The sequence below is a fragment of the Macaca fascicularis genome, chromosome 19 (genome assembly GCF_037993035.2).
Source record: "Macaca fascicularis isolate 582-1 chromosome 19, T2T-MFA8v1.1".
Classification (NCBI taxonomy): domain Eukaryota; kingdom Metazoa; phylum Chordata; class Mammalia; order Primates; family Cercopithecidae; genus Macaca; species Macaca fascicularis.
In genome coordinates this window covers 18096360-18114510 of record NC_088393.1, presented here as the reverse complement: position 1 = coordinate 18114510, position 18151 = coordinate 18096360, and the positions used below count along the sequence as shown (strand labels likewise).

Here is an 18151-nt window from a genome sequence, read left to right as displayed (position 1 = left end):
GGAGGTTGCAGTGAGCCAAGATTGCACCACTGCACTCCAGCCTGGGTGACAGAGCAAACTCTGCCTCAAAAAAATTAAAAAAAAAAAAAAGAGAGAGAGAGAGAGAAACTAAACTGAGGGTGGGGAGACTGGGCTTCGAAAGAGTAGAACACTTTTGGCCACAAAATGGCACCTGGATCTGAACTCAAGGTCCATCAGGTTCCCAGACAAGAACCAGCCCCAGATCATCAGGAGTGGGATGGATCAAGGGGCTGGTCTGGTTCCAGCTGGTTAGTGCCACTGTAGGGGGTGACATGAGCTACTTCCACGTACTTCCAGCATTTGTGGCTGGAACTTGGGTTGGGTTGGGGGATGAACCATGCATGTGTGCAGTGGGCTGGGCTTTGAGTGACAGGATGAGGCGTGGGAACTCTCTCCCAAGAACAATGGGGAGCCATGGAAGGTGTGTGAGCAGGAGGAGGACACAACAGATCTGGGGCCTGTGAAAGGCAAGAGTGGGGGCCCATGCAGGGAGGGGTGACCTGAGCCAGGGCCGAGCCAGAGAGACAGGAGGGAGAAAGAACAGGTTTTGCTGGTTAACAAGACTTGAAGACATAACTATATACCAGCATTTAGTGAGTGCCTACTGTGTGCCTGGCACACCCTTTGCCCTTTACCTGAATTAAATCACTGAACGTTACAACATTATTAACATCCTCACTTTACAGATGAGGAAACTGAGGCTCAGAGAAGTCAAAGCACAGGTCCTAAGTCACACAGCAAGTGATGAAGAAAAGACTCAAGCCCAGGTCTGACTCTAAAACTTTTGCTCTTAACTTCTCCCCAGTCCTGTATCTGAGCATTTGCAAATTGTTCTTTTGCTCAACAACCCTCAACGGCTCCCTTAGGCCCTGGGGGTGAAGTATGAACAGCTGAGCCTGGCACTCAAGGCTCCTGTGGGATCTGGTTCAAAGAGATTTACCCGTAAGATCAAGCTGGAGAGCTGGACTCGTCAGCATCCCATTTTTCCCACGAAGAAACCAAGGCCTGGCCATGAGCAGTGGCTCACGCCTGTAATTCCAGCACTTTGGGAGGCCGAGGCGGGGGGATCACCTGAGGTCAAGAGTTCAAGACCAGCCTGGCCAACATGGTGAACCCTCATCTCTATTAAAAATACACACAAAAAAATTAGCTGGGTGTGGTGGCACGTGCCTGTAGTCCCAGCTTCTCCGGGAGGCTGAGGCAGGAGAATAGCTTGAACCCGGAAGCAGCAGTTGCAGTGAGCCAAGATCGCACCACTGCACTGCAGCCTGGGCGACAGAGGCAGAGGGAGACTCCATCTCAAAAAAAAAAAGAGAGAGAAAGAAAGAAACCAAGCCCCAGGGAGGTTCGGTCTCCTGCCTCTGGAGTCCTGCCCATCACCTGCAGCTGTGGCACTAAAGCCCGACCCCTGATGGCTGCCCTGACTCACCTGGCTTCTCCTGGCCTGTGCCCTTACTCTCTGCAAACTTCCTGAGTAGCATCTCCACGCTGACGTTCTCGATGTTCTGCTTAAATTCCTCATGCACCTGTGCCAGGTGGGCGGGGTGTGAAACTGGTCAAGGCCCCTTTGCCCAACAGTGACCCCAGCCTCATTCCTCACACCTGCCCAACTCACCTGCCCGATCTGCACGTGCGTGTCCTCCACGGAGTGAGCATAGGAGCCCAGCAACGCCTTCATGTGCCTCAGGTGTGTCTCCTCCATGGCTTGGAAGCGCTGAAGCAGGACGGGAGAGGCAGGTGGAAAGAACGTCAGGGCCAAGAAGGAGTGGCCATGTGACTCAGCCTGACCAATCAGAACACCCTAAGCCCTTGGCTCACTGATTGATTTGGGGAAGGGCCAATGATAGTCTGCCCTAGGACTTTCTCTGAATCAACAGAAAAAGACACTTCCATTTCTGAACTAATGAGTGGATAGGATGTAAGTGGGAGTTGTTGGGGCCCACTTTGATGCACACATGTGCATGCATACACACACACACACACACACACACACACACGGGCACGTCTGCCTGGGAGTGATGTCCCCAGAGAGGAAAATAGACTTAAGAAGCAGAAATGGTGGTCGGGTGTGGTGTTTTAAGCCTGTAATCCCAGCACTTTGGGAGACCAAGGTGGGCGGATCATCTGAGGTCAGGAGTTCAAGACTAGTCTGGGCAACATGGTGAAACCCTATCTCTACTAAAAATACAAAAATTAGCTGGGCGTGGTGGCACGTGCCTGTAATCCCAACTACTACTAGGGAGGCAGAGGCAGGAGAATCACTTGAGCCCAGGAGGCAGAGGTTGCAGCGAGCCGAGACTGTGGCACTGCACTCTAGCCTGGGCGACAGAGAGACTCCATCTCAAAAAAAAAAAAAAAAAAGCAGAAATGCACAATTTCCTGCCAGCAGTATTTGAGCACCTGGATTCAGCTATAACTGAAACCTCCACAACTCAAAAATAAAACTTTTCAGTTCCCTGAGCATGTCAGTTTTTTAAAATTTTATTTTGGTTTGTTCTTTTTTTTTTTTTTTTTTCTCTGAGACAGAGTCTTGCTCTGTCGCCCAGGCTGGAGTGCAGTGGTGCAATCTCAGCTCAATGCAAGCTCCACCTCCCAGGTTCACGCCATTCTCCTGCCTCAGCCTCCTGAGTAGCTGGGACTATAGGCGCCCGCCACCACGCCCAGCTAATTTTTGGTGTTTTTAGTAGAGACGGAGTTTCACTGTGTTAGCCAGGATGGTCTCTATCTCCTGACCTCGTGATCCACCCGCCTTGGCCTCCTAAAGTGCTGGGATTACAGGTGTGAGCCACCACCGTGCCTAGCCTTGTTCTTTCTCTTTATGTACACCTTGTCAGTTTGAATGAAAGTTTCTATCACTTGTAGCTTGAAAAAAGTTCTGATTCCTAATCCTGAGATTCCAATCTGCTTTTATTTATTTATTTTATTTTTTCGAGACAGGGTTCCACTCTATCACCTAACCTGGAGTACAGTGGCTCGATCTTCGCTCACTGCAATCTCCGCCTTCCAGTTCAAGTGATTCTCCCGCCTCAGCCTCCTGAGTAGCTGAGATTACAGGCATCTGCCACTACACCTGGCTAATTTTGTATTTTTAGTAGACACGGGGTTTCGCCATGTTGGCCAGGCTGGTCTCAAACTCCTGACCTCAGGTGATCCGCCCACCTCAGCCTTCCAAAGTGCTGGGATTACAGGTGAGCCACCACACCCTGCCTGGAATTTCTGCGGCCCATAACCTCCAGGGCAAAGGCATGTGTGGGTCTTAAAGGTACAGATGCCTGGTTCTTACCAGGGCCGAGTCCAGCATCTTCTGCTCAAAGTCAGCTCGGGCTGTGTTGTATTTTTCCACTGAGCGCCGCAGGCTCTCTGCCGCCTTCTTGGTTTTAGTCTCTGCCTACAAAGCCCAGGGAGGAAATGGGGATGGAAGGGGGACATTCAGGGGGCTTCCCCCAGGCCCCATCACCTGGCAGGTGGACTCCTCGGGGTACCCAAGGTGTGATCACCCACAGGTTCCAGGACCGTCACTCTGGGACGTGTTTCCACTCATCAGGCAGCCCCTCTGCCCCGGGGCAAATTCCTCAGAACCCCCTGCTGTGAGCCCACCTTGTCCATCTCCTTCTGGCTGGTACTCTCCCTCCGCAGCCGCTCCTGGTCCATGCAACGGTTCAGGTAGTTCTCGCGGGACTTGGGCAGGAGCTGGCTGACGCCCGAGAGTACCTGCACAGCATCCAAGGTGCCCACCACTTCCTCCTTGCACTGCAGGGATAGGAGAGGAGATCGTGGGTAGACTGTGAAATTCCTGACCTCCCAAATACTTCATGCCAGCGCTAGTCTTTTTCTATGTGTGTGTGTGTTTTGTTTCTTTTTTTTTAGACGGAGTTTCGCTCTTGTTGTCCAGGCTGGAGTGCAGTGGCACAATCTCAGCTCACTGCAATCTCTGCCTCCCGGGTTCAAGCGATTCTCCTGCCTCAGCCTCCCAAGTAGCTGAGATTACAGGCGCCCACCATCACACCCGGCTAATTTTTGTATTTTTAGTAGAGACGGGCTTTCACCATGTTGGCCAGGCTGGTCTCAAACTCCTGACCTCAGGTGATCTGCCCACCTCAGCCTCCCAAAGTGCTGGGATTACAGGCGTGAGCCACTGTGCCTGGCCTGTGTGTGTGTTTTTAGTAGCAATGGGGTCTTGCTACATTGCCCAGGCTGGTCTGGAACTCCTAGACTCAAGCAATCCACCTGCCTCAGCCTCCCAAAGTGTTGGGATTACAGGCATGAGCCACCATGCCCGGCCTGTATGTTTTTCGTTTCAAAACATTTTTCACTTTTTTAAAAAGTACTATTTACACATGGTTCATATTTCTGAAAGTTGTAAGGGGTTAAGCCAGGAAAATGCCTCCCATATATGGGCCCTCTAGCCTAGAAGTCCCCAATTATTACTGTGATACGTCTCTAGAAATAATCTGCATATGGATAAAGATGCTTGTTCTAACCCATGTTTTATGACAAACGGTGGCAGACTGTGTTGCTTAACTCACCCTTTTGTGTGTGTGTGTGTGTGTGTGTGTGTGTGTGTGTGCGTGTTTTGTTTTTTTTTTTTTTGAGACGGAGTCTCACTCTGTCACCCAAGCTGGAGTGCAGTGTCACAATCTCAACTCACTGCAACTTCCACCTCCCAGGCTCAAGTCATTCTCCTGTCTCAGCCTCCTGAGTAGCTGGGATTACAGATGCGTGCCACCACGTCTGGCTAATTTTTGTATTTTTAGTATAGACAGGGTTTCACCATGTTGGCCAGGCTGGTCTGGAACTCCTGACCTCAAGTGATATGCCTGCCTCAACTTCCCAAAGTGCTGGGATTACAGGTGTGAGCCATCGCTCCTGGCTAGCAAGACCCCTTCTCTACAAAAAATTTAAAAATTAGCAAGGCCGGGTGCGGTGGCTCACGCCTGTAATCCCACACTTTGGGAGGCCGAGGTCGGTGGATCACCTGAGCTCTGGAGTTCAAGACCAGCCTGGTCAACATGGTGAAACCCTGTCTCTACTAAAAATACAAAAAATTAGCCAGGCATGCTGGTGTACGCCTGTAATCCCAACTACCTGGGAGGCTGAGGCAGGAGAATTTCTTTTTGTTTTGTTTTGTTTTTTTGTTTTTTGAGACAGAGTCTCGCTCTGTGGCCCAGGCTGGAGTACAGTGGCCGGATCTCAGCTCACTGCAAACTCCGCCTCCCGGGTTTACGCCATTCTCCTGCCTCAGCCTCTGAGTAGCTGGGACTACAGGTGCCCGCCACCTCGCCTGGCTAGTTTTTTATATTTTTAGTAGAGACGGGGTTTCACCGTGTTAGCTAGGATGGTCTCGATCTCCTGACCTCATGATCCGCCCGTCTTGGCCTCCCAAAGTGCTGGGATTACAGGCTTGAGCCACCGCCCCCGGCCAGGAGAATTTATTGAATCCAGGAGACGGAGGTTGCAGTAAGCTGAGATTGTGCACTCCAGCCTGGGCAACAAAGCGAGTCTCCATCTCAAAAAAACAAAACACAACAAAAACAAAGTATTACCAACTCCCTTTTTAAACAGGAGTTAAAATATGTGGATTTCGGAACTCTGTAAAGGCAATGCATCTATGATTCTACAATTATAAGTTTTGAATATTGTGGAATTCTAAGAGTCTAAGACGGTTCTTCCAAGATTCTAGGTTTATAAGACTGTAAAAATAGTAAAAATGAATATCTGTATCTTCCAATGCTTTAGAACAGCTGTTGGCAAATGTTTTCTGTAAAGGGACATATAGCAAATGTGTTTGGCTTATTATAAACACTTGACTCTGTCACTGCAGTGCAAAACAGCCACAAATGACAGGCACATCAATGGGCATGGCTGTGTGCCAATAAAACTTTATTTACTGGCACTGATGTGTGACTGTCATATAATTTTCACACGTGTTGAAATTTTATTTTTCTTTAGATTTTTTCTAAACCTTTAAAAATGCAAAAACTAGTGATAACCCATTTCTTTTTTCTTTTCTTTCTTTTTCTTTTTTTTTTTTTTTTGAGACGGGTTCTTTCTCTGTTGCCTAGGCTGGAGTGCAGTGGCGCGATCATGGCTCACTGCAGCCTCAACCTCCCATGCTCGTGATCCTCCCACCTCAGCCTCCTGAGTAGCTGGGACTACTGGCATGTGCCACCATTCCTGGGTAGTTTTTTTTTTTTTTTTTTTTGGTAAAGACAGGGTCTCCCTATGTTGCCCAGCCTGGTCTCAAACTCCTGGTGGATCCTGGGCTCCAGCCATCCTGCCGCCTCAGCCTCCCAAAGTGCTGGGATTATAGGCATGAGTCATTGCACTGGGCCCAAACATTTTTTAAAAATTAGCCAGGCATGGTGGCGTGCACCTGTAGTCCCAGTTATTCTGTGGGGGCTGAGGAAGGAGGTTCGCTTGAGCCCAAGTGTTTGAGGCTGCAAGTAGCTCTGATGATGCCACTGCACGTGGGTGACAGAGCAAGACCCCGTCTCTCAAAAACAAGCAAACAGGCCGGGCGCGGTGGCTCAAGCCTGTAATCCCAGCACTTTGGGAGGCCGAGATGGGCGGATCACGAGGTCAGGAGATCGAGACCATCCTGGCTAACATGGTGAAACCCCGTCTCTACTAAGAAATACAAAAAATAGCCGGGCGAGGTGGCAGCGCCTGTAGTCCCAGCTACTCGGGAGGCTGAGGCTGGAGAATGGCGTGAACCCGGGAGGCGAAGCTTGCAGTGAGCTGAGATCCGGCCACTGCACTCCAGCCTGGGCTACAGAGCGAGACTCCGTCTCAAAAAAAACAAAAAAAAACAAAAAAACAAGCAAACAAAAAAAAAGCCCTTCTTAGCTGTACAAACACTGGTGGTGGGAGGTGGGCTGGATGTGGCCCGCGGGCCAGTGTGCTAACTCCTGGTCTGGAATTTGAAATTCAACAATACTCAGGTCCGTAAGACCCTGGGCTTGACGCTGTGCAATTAACAGAATTATCCGAGGCGCACATCCGCAGGTTTTAAGGCCCCAGAAGATCTGGGGTCCTGTGAGCTGCTGGTGTTCCACACCCACCCAGCCGCTGGGCGGCGCCCACGACACACACCTTCTTGTGCGTCTTGAGCTGTTCCTCGCCGTAGCGGAGAACGTCCTTGATGAGATCCTGTAACTTCCGTGTGAGTTCCAGATGGCACAGCGCCAGCTTGTCGGAGGAGACGCGGAAAACCTCCCAGAGCGGGGCGAAGGTCCTGGGGGCAGGCAAGGTCACACCCAGGGTTTATCAGGCTCACCCCACCCCGGGACAGCGCTGGCACTGGCTCAGGTATGTGCTGTGCGCTGATCCCTGCTAAACATGAATGCATACTAATTCATTTAATCTCCATTGCAGCCGTAAGAGGCGGGCTTGTGACAGATGGGGTAACTGAGGCATAGGGAGCTCTATAGGTCATCCCAAGGCCCCTCAACAAATGAACATCAGGGCTGGAATTTAAACTCAGGCCCTGGTAATCCCAGCACTTTGGGAGGCCGAGGTGAGCGGATCACTTGAGGTCAGGAGTTCGAGACCAGCCTGAGCAACATGGTGAAACCTCCGTCTCTACTTAAAATACAAAAATTATCTGTGTGTGGTGGAGGGAGTCTGTAATCCCAGCTACTCAGGGGGCTGAGGCAGAAGAATCGCTTGAACCCGGGAGGCAGAGTTTGCAGTAAGCTGAGATTGCACCACTGCACTCCAGCCTGGGTGACACAGCGAGACTCCATCTCAAAATAAATAAATAAATAAAATAAAATGGCTCACACCTGTAATCTCAGCACTTTGGGAGGCTGAGGCGGATGGATCACAAGGTCAGGAGATCGAGACCATCCTGGCTAACATGGTGAAACCCTGTCTCTACTAAAAATACAAAAAATTAGCCGGGCGTGGTGGCGGGCGCCTGTAGTCCCAGCTACTCGGGAGGCTGAGGCAGGAGAATGGCGTGAACCCGGGAGGCGGAGCTTGCAGTGAGCCGAGATCACACCACTGCACTCCAGCCTGGGCAACAGACGGAGACGCCGTCTCAAAAAAAAAATAGAGTGGCTAAGACACCATATGCCCCAATCAAGTCAATTTGGCCTGCCCCACTCAGCAGAAGCCCTGTCCAGCCTTCCCCCTGCCTTCTCCTGCTGCCTCCACTCCTGCCCTCCCCACAGAACTTTTTGCCTCATAGCAGCCACAAAGAAAATTACAAATGCCATCGGGACCACATTATGTGTTTTGTTTTTGTTTTCTTGAGGCAGGGTCTGGCTCTGTCACCCAGGCTGAAGTGCAGTGGTGCAATCATGGTTCAATGCAGCCTCAATCTCCTGGACTCAAGCCATCCTCCCACCTCAGCCTCCTGAGTAGCTGAGACTATAAGCATATGCCACCATGCCCGGCTAATTTTTGCATTTTTAGTAGAGACAGAGGTTTCTCCATGCTGCCCAGGCTGGTCTTGAACTCTTGGCCTCAAGTGATCCTCCCACCTCAGCTTCCCAAAATCCTGGGATTATAGGCGTGAGCCACCGCACCCAGGCACAAGGTTCATATAGAGTCATTAGTGTGTCAGGCCCCTGAGGCCTCGCCCTGCCATCTCCCCTCCTACTTCCTTTCCTCATTGCCCAACCCCTGCAGCCACGCCAACCTCCCCACTCTTCCTTAAACATGCCACGCCTGTCAACTCAGGGCCTTTGCACTGGCTGAGCCACTTGCCTTGGTCTCTGTCCCTCAGACATCCCCATGGCCAGCCCTTTTCTTTCTTTCTTTATTTCTTTTTTTTGAGACGGAGTCTCGCTCTATTGCCCAGGCTGGAGTGCAGTTGCGCAATCTCGGCTCACTGCAAACTCCGCCTCCCAGGTTCACGCCATTCTCCTGCCGCAGCCTCCCAAGTAGCTGGGACTACAGGCTGCGCCACCTCACCCGGCTAATTTTTTTTTGTATTTTTTAGTGGAGACGGGGTTTCACAGTGTTAGCCAGGATGGTCTCAATCTCCCGACCTTGTGATCCACCCGCCTCAGCCTCCCAAAGTGCTGGGATTACAGGCGTGAGCCACCGTACCCGGCCTACCAGCCCCTTTCTATTAAGGTCTCAGCTCAGGGAGGCCGGGCCCACCCCTGAGAAAGTGCCCAACCTCTCATAGTCCTATTTCATTCCCTCCCCAGCACCTTTTTTTTTTTTTTTGAGACAGAGTTTTCGCTCTTGTTGCCCAGGCTGGAGTGCAGTGGCACAGTCTCAGCTTACTACAACCTCCGCCTCCCGTGTTCAAGCGATTCTCCTGCCTCATCCTCCTGAGTAGCTGTGATTCCGGGCGCCCGCCACTACACTCGACTAATTTTGTATTTTTAGTAGAGATGGGGTTTTGCCATGTTGCCCAGGCTGGTCTTGAACTCCTGACCTCGGGTGATCTGCCCACTTCAGCCTCCCAAAGTGCTGGGAGTACAGGCGTGAGCCACTGTGCCTGGCCCCCTTCCCAGCACTTTTCACCCCAGAAAAAAAAATGTTTTTTTGTGTGTGTTTAACATCTGTCTCGTCATGCAACCCAGATGTACATTGCATGAAGGTGACTGGGGTTTTATCTGTCTGGGTTGCTGCTGGTGCTTGGCACACAGAAGGCACTCAATAAATATTTGTGGAATGAATAAGCTAGTGTGTAAATGAATGATATATATTCCTCTATCCAATTAGCCCCATAATTGAGATGGATGACACTCTATTCTACATGCCCTGAGTGTGAAGAGATGTCCACCAAGGAGGAGGCTCCCAATGTCCCCACGTTGGTGACCCCTACCCCACTCACCCCATTGGGGTCCCATTGCTGGCCAGCTTGGAGAGTTTCGCCATTGCCTTGGAGTAGGTCTCCTCGATGGTTGCCCTGGGTAGGAGAATGAGGTAAAGATGGAGAAACTGCCCGGGCACAGTGGCTCACACCTGTAATCCCAGCACTTTGGGAGGCAGAGGCAGGCGGATCACCTGAGGTCAGCAATTCAAGACCAGCCTGGCCAACTTGGTGAAACCCCGTCTCTACTAAAAATACAAAAATAAGCCAGGTGTGGTGGTGCATGCCTGTAATTCCCAGCTACTCGGGAAATTAAGGCACGAGAATCGCTTGAACCTAGGAGGTGGAGGTTGCAGCGAGCTGAGATCGTGCCACTGCACTCCAACCTGGGTGACAGAGCAAGACTCCATCTCAAAAACAAAAAAGATGAAGAAGCTTTCAGACACCCTTGAGAGAGGCACTGCTCCTCTGGGCCTCAGTTTCCCCATCTTAAACACCTGAACCGTGGCTTTCCATGATGGGGTGATGACACAACCCTCTGAAGGATGTTTTGAAAATTCATAGAAGATTTTTTCTTACGTAATATATTTTATTAACAACAGTAGTAGGCCAGGCATGGTGACTCATGCCTGTAATCCCAGCACTTTGGGAGGCCGAGGCAGGAGAACCACTGGAACCCAGGGATTTGAGACCACCCTGGGCAATATAACGAGACTCCTTCTCTACAAAAAAATTTTTTAAAACTTAGATAGGTATGGTGGTGCATGCCTGTAGTCCCAGCTACTCAGGAGCCTGAGGTGGGAGGATCGCTTGGGCCTAGTAGGTCGAGGTTGCAGTGAGCTATGCCCAGCTATGTTGCTGGGCAACAAAGTGAGACTCTGTCTCTAAAAAACAAACAAACAAACAAACAAAAAAAGGCAGGGTGCAGTGGCTTACGCCTGTAATTCCAGCACTTTTGGAGGCCGAGGCGGGCAGATCACTTGAGGTCAGGAGTTTGAGACCCACCTGGCCAACACAGTGAAACCCCGTCTCTACTAAAAATATAAAAATTAGCCAGACGTGGTGGCAGGCACCTGTAGTCTCAGTTACTTGGGAGACTGAGGCAGGAGAATCGCTGGAACCTGGGAGGCAGAGGTTGCAGTGAGCCGAGACTGCGCATGGGCAACAGAGCAAACCTCTGTTAAAAAAAAAAAAAAAAGCCAGATGTGGTGGTACATGCCTATAGTCGCAGTTACTCGGAAAGCTGAGGTAGGAGGATCCCTTGAACTCAGGAGTTCGAGGCTGCAGTGAGCTATGATCGGGTTACTGCACTCTAGCCTGGGCAACAAAGCGAGATCTTGTCTCCAAAAAAAAAAAAATTCCCACTGTGAGCAGGTTATATCATCCTCTTTTGAGGAGGGGAGCTTTAGAAATCAGGTGATTGTTGTTTAAAAGGAGATATGGGGCTGACAGGGTTGAGAATCGGTCATTTCCAGGATCTCCTAGCCACTCTGGTTTCTGGAATCCCCAGGGATCTAGCCGCGGACCATCCAGGGCGTAACCATGAGGTGGGCGTGACTACAGGGTGGTGGGCGTGGCCCCTGGTGGATGGGGCTTGGGGACCTCACCTCTCCCGGATGAAGTCCGCCAGCTCCTTGGTGGAGATGGGCCCCTGCTTCACGCTGTGGTACAGGACCTCAAAGCCATGATTTTTCTCGCCCTGTAGTGGATGGGAGTAGAGACTGAGAAAGAATGGAGAGGGCATCACAGTTGCTTAGCAACGGGGGCGTGGCCAAGGAGCAGAAGTCCATCCCCTTGGCTGTAGGGACTCGTTCAGACTTGAGCGAATCAGCTTGCTGTATTTCCCCTGGGCCATAGGATTGTCTATGGACCTTAAATTTGTCCAATCGGAGAGAAGCCTGGGATTTTCTTTTTGTCCCGTAGTTGCTGGGGAGGAATCTCATTTGTTCTGTGTCTTTGTCTCCTTCTGTCTTTGTGTCTCTTTCTGTTTTTCTGAGTCTCTCTGCCATTTTCTGTCTCAGTCTCCTCCCCTTTTCTCTGTCTTTCCATAAATGAGGAATTATATGGCCACAGGGGATATTGTAAGTCAAATGGAAACCGCGAACCTTAGAAAGAAGCTGAACCAGAGGGCTTTTGTATTAAAAAAAAAAAAAAAATGTGTGTTCAGCTGGGCGCGGTGGCTCACCCCGTCTCTACTAAAAATACAAAAATTAGCCAGGCGTGGTGGCGCGTGCCTGTAATCCCAGCTACTTGGGAGACTGAGGCAGGAGGATTGCTTGAGCCCACCACTGCACTCCAGCCTGGGTATCAGAGCAAGACTGTCTCGAATGAATGAATGAATGAATGAATGAATGAATGAAATAAAAATAAAAATAAATTGGAGTGTGTCACGCCTGTAGTCCCAGCACTTTGGGAGGCTGAGGCAGGCAGATCACGAGGTCAGGAGTTTGAGACCAGCCTGGCCAACATGGTGAAACCCTGTCTCTACTAAAAATACAAAAATTAGCCAGGGATGGTAGCGCGCCCCTGTAATCCCAGCTACTTGGGAGGCAGAAGCAGGAGAATTGCTTGAACCCAGGAGGCAAAGGTTGCAGTGAACCAAGATCATGCCACTGCACTCCAGCTCTGGGCAACAAAGCAAGACTCCATCTCGGGAAGAAAAACAACAACAACAACAACAAAACAACAAATATATATATATATACACACACACACACGAAAAGAAAAAGTCAAATTGTCTCTCTTTGTGACATGATCTTATGTATAGGAAAGCCTAAACACTCCACCAAAAAGCTCCTAGAACTGATGAACAAATTCAGTTAAGTTGCAAAATACAAATATCAACATATGAAAATCAGTAGCGTTTCTATACACCATTAATAAAATAGCTGAAAAGAAATCAAGAAAGTGATCGCATTTACAATAGCTACAAAAAAAAAAAAGGTGTGTTGAATCAAGTTGCTGGATCAAACCAACCCTGAAAGCCACATTCCCCCATAATCATTCGATCTTAAAAGCCAATACAGTCCCCATTGCTTAAGTCACTGTAGTTGTGTTTTCTGTTCTTGTCAACATGGAAACTCCCTCTATGAGAACCCAAAGTAGGGTCCAGGTTTGAGTTCTCTCCCAGGACCCAGCAAAACCCAGCACAGAATGAGAGACAGAAAGGGCATTTGAGTTTGTCGAAAAAATGAGCAAATGATTCTGCTGTTACCTGCTAGTGCCAGTGGGAACTGAGCATTTCTACCCTGGTGCCTGAGAATGCCTTGCACAAAATCTCTTTACTCCAATTTCTGGGGTTGTCATGGTGGAGGAGGCTAGGGCTGCACTGTGTGACGTAGGCAAGTCACTGCCCCTCTCTGAGCTTTTAGCAGCTCCTCATTAAGATGGGGCAGGGAGGCTGGGCGCGGTGGCTCACGCCTGTAATCCCAGCACTTTGGGAGGCTGAGGCAGGCAGATCACTTGAGGTCTTGAGCTTGAGACCAGCCTGGTCAATATGGTGAAACCCTGTCTCTACTAAAAATGCAAAAGTAGTCAAGCTCGGTGGCAGGTGCCTGTAATCCCAGCTACTCAGGAGGCTGAGGCAGGAGAATCGCTTGAACGCGGGAGGCGGAGATTGCAATGAGCCAAAATCATATCACTACACTACAGCCTGGGAGACACCCGCCTCTTACATGGGGATGATACAAGCAGCAACATAATCCATGTCAATGCTCCCCAAAGCCCCAAAGGCAACTCTAGCTTTTGCTAATTTGTAACATTAGTTATTAATAGTTAGCATTTGTTTTAAATTTGCTTATGTTTCTCCCCCAAAGACATTTATGTAAAAGGGCAACTTTTTCTGCCACTCTTGATGGAAAATTGGGACCCTTTGCCGCATGAAAAGAGTAGGAGAAAATGAGGCAACAACTATATCTTAATGCCAGCCAGATTCTGTCACCTGGGAAGGGCATCATGCCTGAACACTACTAAGCTGTCCATTAAAAATGGTAATCAGGCTGGGCGAGGTGGCTCACGCCTGTAATCCCAGCACTTCGGGAGGCTGAAGCGGGCAGATCACTTGAGGTCAAGAGTTCAAGACCTGACTAGCCAACATGGTGAAACCCTGTCTCTACTAAAAATACAAAAATTAGCCAGGCGTGGTGGTGGGCACCTGTAGTCCCAAATACTCGGGAGGACGAGGCAGGAGAATTGCTTGAAGCAGGGAGGCAGAGGTTGCAGTAAGCTGAGATCCCACCACTGCATTCCAGCCTGGCCAACAGAGTGAGACTCTGTCCCACCCCCCCACAAAAAAAAAGGTAATCAGCTGGGGTCTTGGGGTCTGATGGAACTGGGGACATTTTAGCATCAAATCAGGTCTTGTAAGAATACTGGAAGAGAAGGCTTGTGGAGGGATCTGATGCCATTTAAGTCCCAACACACATCAGTGAAGTCATCCCTCTGGCAGCATTTGGCCGGTTTTCCATAAATGGTAGTTTCCTGTGCCCTCCTCCAACCTGCCGTTCACCCTCCCAGGTACCTGGAAGCTTGAATGTTATATATATTTTTCTATGTTTGAGACAGGGTCTCGCTCTGTCTCCCCAGTTGGAGTGCAGCGGCACAATCATGGCTTACTGCAGCCTCAAATTCCTGGGCTCAAGAAATCGTCCCACCACAGCCTCCCAAGTAGCTGGGACCACAGGCACATGCCACCATATCCGGCTAATTTTTTTGATTTTTAGTACAGACAGGGCCTTACTATGTTGCCAAGGTTGATCTCGAACTCCTGGACTCAAGCAATTCTCCTATCTCAGCCTCCGAAAGTGCTGGGATTATAGGCGTGAGCCATCACACTTGGCCAGAAGCTTGAAGGTTAAAGCCAGAAGTCACTGCTAGATAGCGTTTCCTGCTGCATCAATGGAGAAACTGAAGCCAAGATTGGGGCAGACCCAGGTCAGCCTCAACCCCAAATCTCCCAATGGTCACACTTCATTCTAGAATCATCGATGGGTCCCGATTGCCCACCAGACGCTGAAGTTCAAGTCCATGGCCTGGAATTGCCACTCCAGCCTCATTTCCTAGCTTCTTCTTAGCCTCACCCACAAAACAGCAAATAGCAAAGACAGGCAGTGCCCTTCCACCACCACACCTTTGTCCAGGCTATTCCCACCATCAGCTCTCCAGTCTCCATCTCCTTCCACCCATCCACATCCTTCCACTTCTCAAGGGTCATTGCCACCTGCTCTAAAAACTTCCCTAACTCTGCTCAACCCCCCTCCCCACTTCACTGTTGCTCCCTCCAGCTCGCCAGGAATATATTTTATTTTTTATTTTATTTTTTATTTTTTTAGACAGGGTCTCACTCTGTCACCCAGGCTGGAGTCCAGTGATATCTTGGCTCATTGCAACCTCCACCTCCCAGGCTCAAGCGATCCTCCCACCTCAGCCTCCCAAGTAGTTGGGACCACAGGTGCACGCCACCATGCCTGGCTAAGTTTTTGTCTTTTTAGTAGAGACAGGGTCTTGCTATGTTGCCCAGGCTTGTCTCAAACTCCTCGGCTCAGGCAATCCACCATCTCAGCCTCCCAAAGTGTTTGGATTACAGACGTGAGCTACCGTGCGCCACCTATATTTTCTCTCTTCTTGTGTTTAGAATTGTACTTTCAAAGTTCAAGTGTCCAATCGCCTTATACGCACAGGGTCACTTTGGGTTGGTGACTTCGTCTCTCTGGCCTCAGTTTCCTTCCTTGTGTGACAAGTGGGGACAACAACAGCACCCAATTCCCAAGGGTCTTGCTGGGCTGAGGCTGGCACAGTGCTGGCCCCAGGAGATCCTCGGGTGAGGCTGCACCAGGCACCACCGCCCAGGCCAGCATCTGGGTCTGACTCAGAGCCAACTACTGGCCCGTTTCCCAGACCTGGCAAACCCCCAGTGGCGTCTGCCTCCCTTGGACTGGGCTGGCAGCCGAGGGTCCTAGGAGGGGCTGTCTCAGGTCTGTCCCTCCCACCAGAACTTCAAGACTTCAGACTTGCTTCAGTGCCAGCCAAACGGTTTTTTGGTTTTTTTTTTTCTTTTTTTTTTTTGAGACAGAGTCTCACTCCATCGCCCAGACTGGAGTACAGTAGTACAATCTCACTGCAACTTCCACTTCTCAGGTTCAAGCGATTCTCCCGCCTTAGCCTCCCAAGTAGCTGGGACTACAGGCTCATGCCACTATGCCCAGCTAAGTTTTGTATTTTTAGTAGAGATGGGGTTTTGCCATGTTGACCAGGCTGGTCTCCAACTCCTGACCTCAGGTGATCCGCCCCCCTCGGCCTCCCAAAATGCTGGGATGACAGGCATGAGCCACTGCGCCCAGCCAAGAGTGTGGTCTTTGTAACAGAGCTTATTTATGTCCTTCCCCTGCTCACCCTTCCCCCATGACTCCCTAGTACACTTTATGCTTCAGCCCTGCCCTGGCGCGATGAGACTGGGCATCCCTGTCTGGTTTAATCTCCCCTGATGAGAACCTCCTTTGATCCATCAGGGCCCCGGCATCACCCAGCAAAGAAACAGGCTTCTGTGGCGGCTTCAATACCAGCAACTGATAAAAAGAAACCTTGACAGTGACAGAAGGCCTCCCTGAGTCTGGGGGTGCATGGGGTGCATGGGGTGCATGGGGTGGGAGTGGCGGTGCAGGAATTTCATCCCTTTTTCCCAGATGGGGAAACGGAGGTTCAGGCAGACAAAGCCATTTGCTCCAGGGCTTCCAGCAGAGCCCAGTTCGAATCCTGAACTCAAAGCTCTTAACCATTCTCTACCAGGATATCTTTGGGTGGGGTGGGGAAGTCGGGGGCGGTTTCTATTTTCTCTTTGCTGATCTGAATTTTCTGCAGCGAGCCTGCACGCCTCACACAATTAAAAGGGATTTAAAATAAATGTAGGTGCCGTTGTCAGGGTTCCAAAATGAGGGTAACTTCTGATCCTCAAATGGTCACCTCCATTACACAGCAGTACTAACAGGAGCTCAGAGAAGGGTAGCCCCTTGCTGGGGTCACACAGCCTTTCAGGGGCAAATCGAGTCTGACCTTTGGAGAGAGGGCGGAGGTCACACCCCTGCAGGTGGCAAGGGAGTGCGGCCCCTTTAAGAAAGCAAGTGCCAGTAACAGGAGCCCCAGCTGGGGAGGGAGCAAGGGCAGGAGTGGGGATTGTTGCCAGGGGCAACCAGTCACCTAGCAACAGGCTTCCTCCCTGCAAGCTCAGGGCTTGCAACTGGGGAAGGGGCTTTCTGACCTGGTCCTTCCCTGACTCCTGGGCCCTCCCCTGTTTACCCATCCTCTGTGGCACCCCATTAGCCTGGCTCTGCAAGAGAAGTCCCTGTTCCCCGAACTTGCCACTCAATGTCACACCTCTGGTCTTTTGCCCAGGCTGTCCCACAGCAAACACGATTCCGTGTCCTGGTTCCCACTGTAGGACCCCCAAGGCTGGGTTCAGCCCTGGTCTTGCAGGGCTGAAGGTGTCTAAGCTGGCTCTGAAGGTGTCTAAGTTGGCTCTGGGTCCCCTAGACTGAGGACTCCTCCCTTGGGGCTGGGGCTGGGATGGATTCTCTCGGAGGCCCCAGCATCTCCTAGGGCTGGCTGGGGATGAGGTCACAGTGGCAGGGAGAGAGGAAATGAATGAATGAAAACAAATCTGTCTCACTCAGCATCCCTTGGGCTACAGTAGGTGATCTCCAGCCTGAACAGTGGAGGGGTGCACAGGCCATGAGAGGCCAGGTCAGGAAAACCCCCTAATTCTCCAGGGTGGGAAGGGGGTGGAAATTCCCTGGCTGGAATGACCCTGGGTCCTAGAAGTTCAGTTTGGCCCTGGGTTTGAGCACTGACTCTGCACTTTTTCATGGGGCAACTTCAGGTTGCCTAGATGTTCCCATTCTGGGCCTTGGTCTCCCTATGACACAAGCTATGACTTGCCCAAGGTCGTAAGGCCTGTGAGGTCTGGGATCAGTGTGAATTCAAACCCAGCCTGACTCTTCCCACTTTAACTTCCATCCCTTGCAGACCATCTACCTGTCCAACACTCTACCCACAACTCACCCAGTCCCCCCATCTCCATAAAAGTCCCTGCAGCCCTGCCAGCATCCCCCGCCAAAATAAGAGTCGGTCTTACCCAAAAATGCTCCCCAAAATACGACATCCTGATGGTCTCTGTGGAGACCCCTGCAGGCCCCGTCCAGTGCCTGTCTGAAGAGAGAGGCAAGTTTGAGCTACAGAGTCATTGCCAGTGTGGGCTTGATGGGGGGAAAGTCCCTCCCTGTAGAGGAAGGAGAGAAAGGACGAAGGAGGAACTGAAAGCTCCAATGCTAAGAGCATGCCAGGACCCCTGAGATAATTCAGCCC

At 50.7% G+C, this 18151-nt stretch overlaps 1 protein-coding gene across 20 annotated transcripts in view; it reads right to left on the bottom strand.

Moving 5' to 3' along the window:
• The window catches only part of FCHO1 (FCH and mu domain containing endocytic adaptor 1), a 40986-nt gene that overhangs the window by 15582 nt on the left and 7253 nt on the right, over nucleotides 1-18151 (bottom strand). For 11 of the 20 annotated variants that reach the window (XM_074026358.1, XM_065535197.2, XM_065535208.2 and 8 more), the window contains 8 exons: nucleotides 17922-17995; nucleotides 11404-11495; nucleotides 9818-9892; nucleotides 7114-7255; nucleotides 3619-3771; nucleotides 3305-3409; nucleotides 1637-1735; nucleotides 1451-1547 (listed from right to left, as the gene is read on the bottom strand). Coding sequence is in view for 17 of the 20 variants with exons in the window: in XM_065535197.2 (XP_065391269.1) it covers nucleotides 1451-1547; nucleotides 1637-1735; nucleotides 3305-3409; nucleotides 3619-3771; nucleotides 7114-7255; nucleotides 9818-9892; nucleotides 11404-11495; nucleotides 17922-17948 (790 nt within the window). In the remaining 3 variants the exon portion in view is untranslated. Of the gene's footprint in view, nucleotides 1-961; nucleotides 1144-1450; nucleotides 1548-1636; nucleotides 1736-3304; nucleotides 3410-3618; nucleotides 3772-7113; nucleotides 7256-9817; nucleotides 9893-11403; nucleotides 11496-17921; nucleotides 17996-18151 lie in introns of those variants that run through there. The other 9 variants (XM_065535206.2, XM_074026352.1, XM_074026356.1 and 6 more) reach the window with 5 other exon arrangements.